The 12,365-nt window shown below is 47.7% G+C and overlaps 2 protein-coding genes across 6 annotated transcripts in view; both read right to left on the bottom strand.

Annotated features, from left to right (window-relative positions):
* ANO2 (anoctamin 2) overlaps positions 1–598 on the bottom strand; it is a 329,301-nt gene extending 328,703 nt beyond the window's left edge. For all 4 annotated transcript variants that reach the window (XM_037068063.1, XM_037068065.1, XM_037068064.1 and 1 more), the window contains exon 1: positions 254–598. In XM_037068063.1, the coding sequence (XP_036923958.1) occupies positions 254–275 (22 nt within the window). In that variant the 5' untranslated portion in view covers positions 276–598. The remainder of the gene's footprint in view (positions 1–253) is intronic.
* Positions 599–3,767: 3,169 nt separating this feature from the next.
* Positions 3,768–12,365, bottom strand: part of VWF (von Willebrand factor) — a 122,936-nt gene continuing 114,338 nt past the window's right edge. For both annotated transcript variants that reach the window (XM_037067833.1, XM_037067832.1), the window contains exons 48-52: positions 8,001–8,099; positions 7,241–7,369; positions 6,646–6,685; positions 4,657–4,754; positions 3,768–4,101 (exon numbers count right to left, since the gene is read on the bottom strand). In XM_037067833.1, coding sequence (XP_036923728.1) covers positions 3,913–4,101; positions 4,657–4,754; positions 6,646–6,685; positions 7,241–7,369; positions 8,001–8,099 — 555 coding nt within the window. In that variant the 3' untranslated portion in view covers positions 3,768–3,912. The remainder of the gene's footprint in view (positions 4,102–4,656; positions 4,755–6,645; positions 6,686–7,240; positions 7,370–8,000; positions 8,100–12,365) is intronic.

The raw sequence follows: 12,365 nt of genomic DNA, 5'->3' as shown, positions 1-12,365 counted from the left end.
CCGATCCTCTACCTCTTGTCCTGCCTTCTCTCTCCTCGATAAAACTGGGAAATTGCTCGGTCCTCCCTCTGCTCCCCTACCCGGAGGGGGCAGTGGTCTACCTGTACCCCTCACCACCCTCTCTCCAGGTTCACCTGAGGTCACCAGTCCCGAAGGGCAGGAGTTAGGATGCCTGTTCCCCCACCCCCGGCCCCCCTCCCTCCTACAACTTGCGGTACGTTCCGGACCTGGGTCCCCAGCAGGGAACACTCACCTTGCAGCCTGGGGGTGGCCATGGTGCGGGCACACGGGACGCCAAGCCCGGACTGCCCCGCTGTGGCGATCGCAACTGGACAGGCTTACTCCACTGCGGGGCTAATTCCATCTCGGCTCAGCTGGGTCTGGACGTGCCCGCCCCTTGCCTGCCGCCGCCTCCTCCTCCCGAATCCCTGCCGGAGCCACCCTGCGGGCGCCGCCAGAGGCCGAGCGCGCCGGGCCGTCCCGTGGAGCGCGGGGCGCACGGACGCAGGCAGTGCCACGTGCAAAGGAGAGCTCGTTCCCGCGGTAGGGCTGAGTCCCGAGCACCTGGTTAACGCAGCTGAGGGGAGGGGCAGTATAAGTGCTGTCCGCTCTCCTCCACCGGGGGGAGGTGCCTCACAACCTCGGACCGGTGTGAATATTCAGCCGGATTATCTCTTGAACTGCCTGGCTGATCAGTCGCCAGTCCCACCCGCAAAGCCTCCCCTCCGCCCTATCCAGAGAAATGCCCAGGGTGGGGGTGGGGAGGCTCCCTGCACTCCTGCCTTCACTGGACTGCCACCAGCTGTCCCCACCTTTCTCTGGCCTAAGAGGAGCAGAAGTCAAGGAATAGGCACAGCAGAAGGAAGCAGGATGGGAAGAGGGGCTGCAGGGTGCAGGGGGAGGGGGAGGGTGTAGAGGAGCTTCCAGCTAGACCTTGGGACAGGGTTGAGGAGGGAACCAGTGGAAGCCAGTCCTCAACACCAGGGCTGCCGCCTCTCTGGACCGGTTAGGTACCTGGCCAGGGGCGAAGGGATGGAGGTAGAGGCTTCCAAAGGGCCATTCTCCATGACAGAATCTACAATTCCAAGATGCCCTGGAGCTAAACAAAGTCCTTAGTCCCCCCAAAATGAAGAGGTGTGATGTGAAAGTCCTGCTGTTCATGACCACTGACCTTTCAGTGTGAAGAATGTTATCTCCCCACTCTACAGATGAGGAGCCTGAGGCAGTACAGGGGAGCAGACAACAGAGAACGAGCGGGGACAGAGCAGACTGGGAAACCGTAGGTTTCAGGTCCCAGTCTCCAGCATCATTCTGCTCACTAGGAGCCATCGTGACTGATGTTGGCCATACAGGGTTTCCCCTCCCACAGGCACCCTTCTCCATGCCTGAGCCCACAGTAACTATTTGATTCCAACAGCAACCCATAAGGTAATTACTATTAGTATGCCCATTTTACAGCTGAGGAGACTGTGGTGTAAAAAAAAAAAAGGTCACGCAATTTGCCTCTAAGAATATGCCAAGGTCCCAAGGCAGGCAGCCTACTTCAGAGTCTGGTGCTCAAACAGTCCCTCACTGGGCTTCTTTCTCTCCCCCAAATGCCCCTCCCCCATTCACTTCCAGGAACCTCCTCCATGTCTTTTCAATGCCAAGACACATAGAGAACTTTTCCTTATCCATTCCCTTGCTTCTCTCCCTCCAGCACTTTCTTATCCCCTCGTCCCTGTATATTCCCTCCTCAAGACTCACCCTAAAACTCTCACTTCAAGGGACTCTGTCTCATCGGGTGTGAGGGTGAGCAGAAAATGAAAGTCCCTGGGACCAGAGGCCCTTGGAAGACCTTCAGAGTCAGGGAGGGCTGTGAGACACCCCCCGAGACCTCCACCAGTTTCTCTCTGCATCCTCCCCCCCCCTATTGTTTTCAAATCAAAACATGCAGCCCTTTTGATTCAGTTTTTTTCTTGATAGTGAACTGCTCTATCAGTAAATAGGAGGAAAAAGGCAGGCTATGGTGGGTCAGGCAGTTGGAAAGTTGACACCTGATGCGAAAGAGGCAGCCTGTCTGTTGAGTCTGTCTGTGGCTGATGCCTCCAGGAAGACCTCATCCCCAGGTGGAGTGTTAGGCGATCCGTCAGGAGAGAGACAGGTAACGCTCTGCACTGGGTCTGGTTTCCTAGAGACCATAGTGGCTACTCAGTGTTGGAGGCAGGGTGATGGATGGAGAGATGACGACCTTTGAATTATTGAGCAGTTATATAAAACTTCTATCCATTCATTCTTCCTTCCCTCTACCCCACTAAACTCCCCACCAGACCTGTTTAACACAATCTGTGCCATTTGCCCGTACTGTGTATTCCCTTGAGATCGGTCCCCAGCAGTAACAGAAGTGCTTGAGGCCTCAAAATCCTGCAGTTGCTGGTTCCCCTGATAGCAAGGGCTGAATCTGTAAGCAACAGGGATGGTGTGGCTCTGGCGGTGTGCCCTGGAGTCCTTGTTAGGTGTCAAGGCACCTGACTTCTGAACCTGGTCCCGCCACTCAGCAGCTGTGTGACCTTCGACAATACACGGGAATTCTCTGAGCTCCTTTCATCCTCAGAAAGGGGCACAGGAGGGGCAGCAGTTAGAACGATGTCCAAATCCCTCCCAGCACCATCATCCTTTCAGTGAGTTGAGTCTCTCTTATGCGTGTGAAAAGGGTCTGGAATGAAGATCAACCCTCCGTCGAATCCCTGTCCAATACCCAGACCTTCTCTCCATGCCCATGCCTATGATCTCCCCGGTTTGCCATCATCTTGCCATTAACTTTGTCCTGGATTTGAAGGAGAGACACTCTCTTTGAGAGCGACAGCAGCACCTAGGGATCAGGGACTGGGGGAGTTTGGTGCTACCTGCACCTCCTTCCCTCCACCACAGGATGCTGGAATAGGCGGGGCCTGAAGGAAACTCGGGCTCTTCACCCGAGACCCAAGGAAACCCCCAGGGCTCCGACACTGATGGTAGAGCCACTCCCTCCCCTTTTCAGCCTTGATATCCCCGTTTTTTTATTCTTGTCACTCATTACATTACTGTAGAGCAATTTATAGTTACCCCATACTTCCAAGCCTATTGTATCCTCCCAACTCTCTTAAGTAAGACTCACATCCCTTTTTTCCAGATGAGGAAATTGAGTCTGAGAACTAAGGGGCTTAGTTGAAGCCGCCCAGGAGAGTAAGGGCCTTATGGGGAACTCAGGCCTGCCCCCAAACCTGGGAGGGGGGACCATGCTCCTGTACCTGCCAGCACCCTATCTGCAGTCCCCTCAGTCGGCAGCACCTCTCCCTCCCACAGGGACCGCAGAGGGTATACAAGAACTTAGTCAGCTAAGGGCTCAGAAAACCCTTGCACACCTGGCAAGCCCCCTCCTCGGACACCGGTCACTCTGGCAATAGCATGTCTGCATAGTGGGAGCCTTGCCCCAGGGCCCGCCCCTCTGTTCTGCTCCAAGTCTTGGGGTTCAGAGACGGGAGAACCTAGTGTTCCTGAGCAGATCCCTCTGACCTAAGCTGCTGGGCTGAGTCTCCCAGGAGGCCTGCCCCACCGCCCCCTCTCCCCTCTGTGCTGCATGGATGCAAAGGCACCACTTTGTCCCAGAGGTCGGCTGTGCCTCCCCCAGACCCTGGGGCTGGAGTGTTTTTGAGTGGAGCCTGTGCTTGCTCCTCCAGAACCAGCCTCTGCACTCACCCAGCCTACCCTGGTCGCCTCACCCTGGAAGACACAGTGAACCATTAGCCTTTTGCAAGATGAGACACTGGCCTTTATTGTGGGCCCGGGGTTGTAGGACATGAAAGCAGAGCATACAGAAGATCAGGCAGCACTCTGGCCAGCAGGCCGAGGCAGGCAGCAGCGGGTGTCCACGCAGCAATGGCAGCAGCAACCTCACTTGCTGCACTTCCTGGGCGAGCACTGGCACTGCTTGGCATTGATGACCTCATGATAGATGATGGAGCCATTGGTGCAACGCAAGGGCACCTGCATGGGCTCTGTCCGCGTTGGCGAGCAGCAGGAGCACTGATCCTGCACATCCTCGGTGTCGATGGAGTATAGGGCTTTGCTGTCACATCGACCCTGCAGTGGAGCAGAGAGGGGACAGGGCACTGAGATGGTGGAGAAGCCTGGGGTAAGAAGGACTCTGAGGCAGCCTGCTTCCCTGACCTGTACTCCTCCAAGCAGGGCCTCCCCAGAAATCCCAGGACAGCAAGGCAGTTTCTAAAGGGAGGTCTCAGGAAAGTCTGACATGCCCTCTGTCCTTAGGTACCACCACGCCCAGATCCCTCTAGCTGCAATTTCCGTGCACGTTTGATTGATCTCGAGGAAACATATTCCACCACCCCACCCCCCACCAGCTTCCATAAATAACTCTCCATTCTCTTTGAAGGACTTGTTGGATTTTTCTGCGTTTGTTTGTTTGGTTGGTTTTTTTTTTTTTTTTGTCTTTTTCTTCTGGGGTCAAAAATTCCCAGTTAATTCAATATAGCACTTGCTTTAACATAAAACACCTCCAGTTCTTTTCACTCCTCCTCCCTGTGAGTTTCCCAGATCCTGTGAAACGTGACTAAGGAGAAGCCTCCCAACGAGGAGGCTCCGCCCCTACGGGGCCTCTTTGAAGTCAGGGAAACTCACCTGGCAGTAATGAATGTCCAGTTGCTCTTCGGACTTGCAGTTTCCCACTTTGATATACTGCAGCCTGGCGGTGATGTCCTTGCAGTCAGGCTTTTCACCTGTAGGACAGGTGAGAGATGGGACCAGGCCTGGCTGGGGTTCTATAGAATCATGGGGCTGGCAATGGTCACTAGATCACCAGCTCCAGCCAGAGGGACAGGAATTACGTCACCCTGGTTCACCCGGGCCTTCACTTTCAGAGATGCAGTTACTGCTGGGTCTAACTTGCTGAGTGGTAGGATTTTAACTGCAGGAGGAGCCTAGATTTGCACTGCTCTGGTGACGGGGTGATGGGGGGGGCTTGCTTCTATATAACTGAGGACTCTAAAACCCATAATGACTGAAACAATCCTCTTGTGCGTGTTCCAGTATCCAGATGCTCATGGGCAATGAAGCAGCCAATAAATATAATTGACGTCTATCCACCCCTGCCTTTGGGGTAAGAGGAGAGGCCAATATCATGACCATATACGGGCACTCACTGCCTCTGGGAGGATCACGGGGACCCTAGGAGCCTTTGTGGCGTCTGCTCTTTGGGTACAGCTACCTGCAGGTCACGGCCATGGGCTTCCTCACACACAGGTGTTAGTGGCATTGGGATCTGAATGTTACCCGCCCATGGAGAATTCTAGGATTTAATGGAAGCTCACCATTCCCCATCCGAATGCTGAGAGTTCTGCATTCCTGGACGGCTCCTAATCTGAATCCACCCTAAGTACCTATCAGCCTGCCTCCCAACCTCCACATTACTTCATTTTACAGTGAAAGCCGGCCAACTACATTAGGAGGGTGAATAAGGAAAATATATTTAGGTGAACATATTATATTGTTTCTCTGTAGGTTTAAATCTCTGAGACTGGCTTACTTTCCTTACAAAGGGTCCCCACCTCCCGAATGCACCAACCAACAAAGGCCCTTTTTCGCTCATTTTGCAGATTAACAGTCTCTTAACCAAATGCCAAGTGCAGTGTGCCTAGAGAGAATTCGTCATCTCTGATAGTTTTCCAACTTCACACTCTTAAACCATTCAAATAGGAATCACAGAAAGAGATAGTTTCAGACTGTTTCTTCAGTCTGCAACTTGGTCATCACAGTTACAGGGACGGTCGGAGTAAGCCACCAAGAAAAGAATGAATGCTTGAGCACCGAAGCTATTCATGTTTTCACTCTTCCTTTCTTCACCCAGAAATGAACATGGGCCTGTGAACCCAAAATAGAACCAAAAAAAACCCTAAACTTCAAATATATTAGTCCAGGCGGTAGTTCTATCTTCAGGGCTATGCTTGTGAGCACAGAACTTGTGGTGAGAACACTGTCTGATTTGCAGACTCGAACCCCATCTCCAAAGCTGCTGCTGTGAGCTATGCGGACCAACCAGTATAACATAACTGTGAGGTGAAGACGGACCGAGAGTGAAGAAGGGGAGGTTAATAGACTAGACCAGCCTTATCATCACAGAGAGGACAATATATTATCCACAGCCCCCACAGCTCATGGTGGGTCTAACGTTAGCCAGTGATGGCTTCCCTTTCCCTCTGAGATAACTGTGTAACACTCAATGAATAGATGTGTATCGAATGTCTGCTCTGTCAAGATCACGGATCAAGGGTACCTGTCTTCTAGGAGCTCTGGATGGAGGGAGAAGACATTCCTTCATGGTAGGACGAAGAGCAACCCAAGACTCCATGAGGGGAAAAGCAGGTGAGAGGCCAGAGCCAGTGAGGAGTTTGGAGGGAAGGGGGAAGAACTGATTCACGGGCGTTTGAAAGGAGATTTGAGCAGGGGCAGCCTAAGAACTTTCTGGGAGGAGTGACAAGTCCCTGCGGCACTGAACATAATGCCTGGCCAGTGATCAAGCAATATCTTTCTGGAATGAAGCTTACTCCAAAGAACCGTCCCTGGACCTGGTCTGATGGGTTTCGAGGGACAAGCGATGGGTAATGTACTTACATATGTCACAGCAGGTGCCTGGACTTTTCACAATTTTCCCCTTAAGAAAACAGCAAAGTCCCAGATTAGTCACAAATAGTACACAGGGGTCAGCTTTCGGGTCACTTCCCAGGCTAATTCCTGGCTGTGGACCCATGGCCCTGAGTTTGAGTCCCCAGATGTAAACTATGCTTTCCCACCACAAATATGAGAAGGATGACCACTCTACCTGACTAGGCAGAAACCATTTTGATTATCCAGAATTTTTTCCCAATTGAGTCATCAGGATCAACATTCTCAGGGAAGACTAGAAATCAGGTTGCTCTCTCACCTCCCATTCAAGGATTACACATTCAGTTTCCCCCCCCCCGAGGGAAAGATGTTTAAAAACATCATTAAAAATGATGGGTTTTTTTTAAACATCATTTAGTGCAGAGGGTTTTGTCTGTCCATCAGACTTGGTGTTGTCACTGATTCTTATACTACATCAGGGACCTCCCTTGGACACTGGGAAATCACCCCAGGGCTGGACTGCACGCTGTTCAGAAGAACTCTGCTCTTGGTCAGGGGTGGAGCCAACCAAGAGGAAAGTAGGGCCCGGGTGCCGATTACTCACCCCCTGGGCCAGGCATCTGTGTTCATCAAAGGGCGGGCAGTCTGTGACCGTCTTCTCCCAGATGTACTCCCCCTTCTCACTGACCCTGCAGAAGTGACTGTCGCAGCCATCCTGGTACATCTGATCACGCTGAAAGCAAAGAAGGCAAATTGGAAGACAGTGTTTGGTTACAAAGCCACTTCAAACCATGACCTTCATCCATGGAGTTGCTGAAACAATTTGGAAGACTACAGAACAAGAAGGAGACCGTACCTACGAAGCCGCCACACCCAGAATACACAAAACTGTGGAGTTCTTCTACGACATACTAACTATGAGCAGGGATGCATAAATGTAGAGATCCCCAAACTCTTCTGACCACTTAAAAGCCTAAAGAATTAAGTTGCAGGAGGGTAAACTGACAAACAGAACTGGAGATGACCCGGGCATCCCTCCCAACCCCACCAATCCTGGCTTTCATAGATGAGACTTTATTTCACCCGATTGCCTTTCCAGTCTCACAGGCATCAGGCTGGAGAAGTTTCTTAAAATCCGACCAATTTCAAATCATGGGCTATGCACCAGTGGTCAAGAAACGTGACAAAGAAATGAAATCAATGAGACAGTTCTTTGTCTCCCATGAGTTATCCATCTTTTCTTTACAGGTTAGAAAGAAGTCACTGTTGACTCAAACTTAGTCCCTTTTTCTTTTAGAAAAGATCCCAAAATAGGAAACCAGAGGCTGATACACGGGGGACACTTGAGTTCAACTGGCTCCCACCTTCAGTGTCATGATCTGTCCTCCCCTCAGCCGGATGGTACAAGCCACGGGCAGGCATCGCCCACAACATTCGCCTTGGGTCTTCTCTTCCTTGTAGCCCTGCGTCCAGGAGTAAATGCAGCTTTAGTTAACCTCCCCTCCACATCCCCGTCACAGCTAGGCTGACTTTGCCAGCTTCTCATCTCTCCTAGAGTTCAGAAGGTCCACACCCAGCTCTGACTAGCCTTCGTCAGCTCTCAGTCCCCTGGACAGCATTTCTGCCCCCCACGGATGTATACCTCGTTCAAGTTCCAGCAGTCAGGCCTACTGAATCAGACTTCTCTCCTGAGCTCCAGACTTAGAAGTTTAGTTGTTCACGTGACAATTATTTATCTTATTGTCATCTTGAGGCTTATTAATACATCCAAAAACTTGATTTTTTTCTCCATATCCTATCATTGTTCAATCTTACCTTTCCCAGTAGTTTCATTATGCAGTTCCTCAAACTAGAAATCTGAGCATCACCCTGACTTCCCCCCTTTTTCATCCCCTGCTCATCACCAAATCTTGCCAAAACTGCATCTCGGACCCATCTGCTGCTTGTCATGGCCAGTGTCCTCTGTTGTCACCTAAGTCTAAGCGATCATCATTGACCACTAGACTCTGATTTGAGTCTCAATTTGTCTTCCTACCTTCATTCTTGCTCCCCTACTATGGGTCACACTACACATTTGCTAGAATGACTTTCTTAAAACATAAGTCTAGTCATGCTGTCCTCTGCTTAAGAACCTCCAGTGGATGCCCTGGCTGGTGTGGCTCAGTGGATTGAGTGCCAGCCTGAGAACCAAAGGGTGGCTGGTTCAATTCTCAGTCGGGCACATGCCTGGGTTGCGGGCCAGGTCCCTAGTAGGGGTCATGTGAGAGGCAACCACACACTGATGTTTCTCTCCCTCTCTCTCTCCCTTCTCCTCTGTCTAAAAAATAACTAATCAAAAAATCTTTAAAAAACAAGTCTCAGTGGGGTGAGGGTATGGAGTTCTGGTTCTTATAATGGCAGAGTAGCTTATATTGCACTGACTGTCCTGCAGATGACCACGTAAATTCATTACAAAATATATATTTAAAGACACTGGATGGCCAAAATCAGGAGTACACTATCGGTTATTTGATCCTTAAAAGAGGGAACCATCACGGACAAGAATCTTGTCTGAATGGCTTTTCCCATGAGCCCTCTCTGCACAGCCCTGGACGGCTGGGACTTGCACAGACAGGTAGTTGTATTTGCCTGAGGAGTCAGCAGATGGAGTTTAAAACCCCTTGAGTACCTGAAAACCGATGGGAGAAAACTCAGACAAAAGAAAGTCAGAACGGAGAAGCCTCCTAATCTGCATATAAATTTCCTTCAAATCCCTAGTGGGTCCCTGAGTTACCTGTGCACAAAGGAGCCTATAGGACAGAGCCCAGGGACAAAACCACAGGTGGAGCCACAGTAAAGAGCTGAGCAGAGACATCAGCTCCCACACCGCAGAGGAACCGGGTTGCAGGCTGAGTCCCACCACCCTGAGAGGATTAGTTAAACACCTTGGGAAACGTTTCCATTCAAATTTCAAAAGAGCCAGGCTTCAGGATTAAGAATTATATTTTAGGGCTAAGACATATGTCATATAAGGACTGTCACCCTTGGACTTAGAGAAATATTGAAATAGACTCCCCTACAACGTAGTTTAAAAGGCAGACTTCTTTAGATCAAGGTGAACCACCAATAATCTAAGTTAGAAGCAAACTTAACATTGACCAGAGGAAAGCACAGAATTGAGACTGCTTTCACCATATTTCACACCGACATCAATACATAGGAAAAAATTTCATACAAAGGAATGGGGGGGGAATGATCCACACGCAAGAGAAAAATTACTCAATAGATACAGACCCACAAATGACCCTGATATTGCAATCAGAAAGCAGGAACTTTAAAATCACCGTGATAAATGTGTTAAAGAGTCTAGAGGAAATAAATGGATACATTTGAAAAGAGATGGAGAATTTCAGAAGCAACCTGGAAACTTAAACAAAAAAGTGGAAATCCTAGAACTAGAATGTGGGAACCTAATTTAAAAAAAAAAAAACTCACTAGATCGGATTAACTGTGGAAAAGGAAGGATTGCTAAATTTTAAAACTGATCAATAGAAATTGTCCAAACTAAAGCACGGGGGGAAAGGTTGGAAAAACTATGCAGAGTTCCAATAACCAGCAGAACAGTACCAAGTGGTCTAATTCACACGTACAGTTCCAGAAAGAGAGGAGAGAGAAAATGAAGCAAAAGAAATTATATAATTATTTAATTATTTTTCCAATTCGATTAAAAAAAAACCCAACTCACAAATCCAGGAATCTCCATGAATCCAAAGTAGAAAAAGTATAAAGAAAACTACTCAAAAGCATACACTCAAATTTCTGGAATCCAAAGATGAGGAAAAACTGTTAAAAGCAACCAGCAGGAGCGGGTGTGTGGGATGCACACAGGAAACTAGTAAAAATGGCAACTCATTTGTCTTCAGAAACAGCACAAGCCAGAAGACAATGGAACAAGATATTTAAAGTGGTAAAATAAAAAACTTTCAACCTAGAATTCTATATTCAATAAATGAAGGCAAAATAAAGACATATCAGATCAATGAAATCTGAGAAATGGAATGCCTTTTGGATCACACTATAAAAAATGCTAAAAGAAGTTCTTTTACAAGCTCAAAGGAAATGATATAACGTGGAATTTCAGATATATAGGAAGAAGAGCACTGGAAATTTTCACTATGTAGGTAAATATAAATGACCACTCTTGGTTCTATAAAAGACAGTTTACTGTTGAAAGCAAAATAATAACAATGTCTCGTGAATTTATTTCTTAGTAGAAGTAAACCATGTCACAGCAAAAAGTACAGGGAAAGGATATATTGTGCATGGAACGGTATCCTATTAAATCAAGGAAGACTGTGCTAAGTGAAGGATGCATACTGTAGTCTCTAGAATGGCCACTATTATATCCACATCAGAATATTTTCTATTTGCACTTGCAATTTCTTCTTCGATGCATGGATTATTTAAAAGTATGTTATTTAATTTCCAAAGATGGGGGTATATTTATAATACCTTGTTTTTGCTAATTTTAATTCAATGGTGGTCATAGAATACACTCTACATGATTTCAAATTTTGGCATGTATTAACTTTTTTGTGGCCCGCCTAGAGCTCGGTCGAGACAGAGGAACATTCCCTGTGTGTCTGAGAACATGTCTACTCTGCAGTGTTAGAGCATGGGGGTCTGTCGCGCTCAGTTGCATCATTAGCTGACACAGTTTTCCAAATCTTCTATATTCTTACTGACTTTCCCCCGACTTATTCTATCAATTACTAAGGAAAAAATCATTAAAATTACCAACTAAAATTACAGATAGGCCTATTTCTCTCTCTAGCTCTGTAGTTTTTTGTGCCGTGCATTAGAACTCTGTTATCTGAGGCATTCACACACAAGATTCTTGTGCCTTCTTAATGCACTATTCTTTTACCATTATAAAATCACTCGCTTTGTTTCTGGTAGCACTCCTCATCTCAAAGGCTATTTTGTTGGGCATTAATATGTTCTGCTTAGCTTCCTTACTCCTAGTATTTGCCCAGGATCTCTTTTTCCATCCTTTTATTTCCAACCTGTCTCTCTCTGTCTCTCTTTTTTCCAACCTGTCTATCTCTTTAAATTGAAAGTGCATCTCTTGTAAACATCATACTAGTGGGTCTTGCTTTTTTATCCAAGTCTGACAATCTCCATTTTTAATTGGAATTTTGTTTTGCCCATTTACATTTAACGTAATTATCCATATGGTCAGGTTTAAATCTACCATTTTGCTATTCATCTGTTGTCCTCTCTGTTCCTTGTTCTATTGTTAATTCTTTTCTGTCTTCTTCTGGTTTAATCACGTTGTTGTTTTTCAGCATTTCATTTTAATCTCCTCTACTAGCATTTAGCTGTATTTCTTCACATTACTATTTTAGTGGCCACAAAGTTTAAACATTTATCAAAGTTCAACAAACTATATACTTAATTTCTGTACAGTTTATTGTAGGTAAACTATACACCTCATTAAAAATAAATTTTACAAAAAATTAAAACATAAGACGTTCTATGGCTTCCCATTGCATTTAGAATGATGCCCGATCTCCCTAGCACGTCCTGCAAGGCCCGCCATCAGTCTTCCCTAACTTTCTGACCTGGCTTTTTACAATCGAACCCTATGCATCTTCTAAAACCACGCACACGGCCACCTTCTTCTCGTGTGACGGCCTCTGTGCACACTGCTTCCTCTACCGGGAATGCTGTTCCCCACCCTTTGAATA

Source organism: Sturnira hondurensis, unplaced genomic scaffold, assembly GCF_014824575.4.
Source record: "Sturnira hondurensis isolate 20B ecotype Veracruz unplaced genomic scaffold, ASM1482457v3 Scaffold0017436, whole genome shotgun sequence".
Taxonomy (NCBI): Eukaryota; Metazoa; Chordata; class Mammalia; order Chiroptera; family Phyllostomidae; genus Sturnira; species Sturnira hondurensis.
This window is presented reverse-complemented; position numbering and strand designations above follow the sequence as displayed.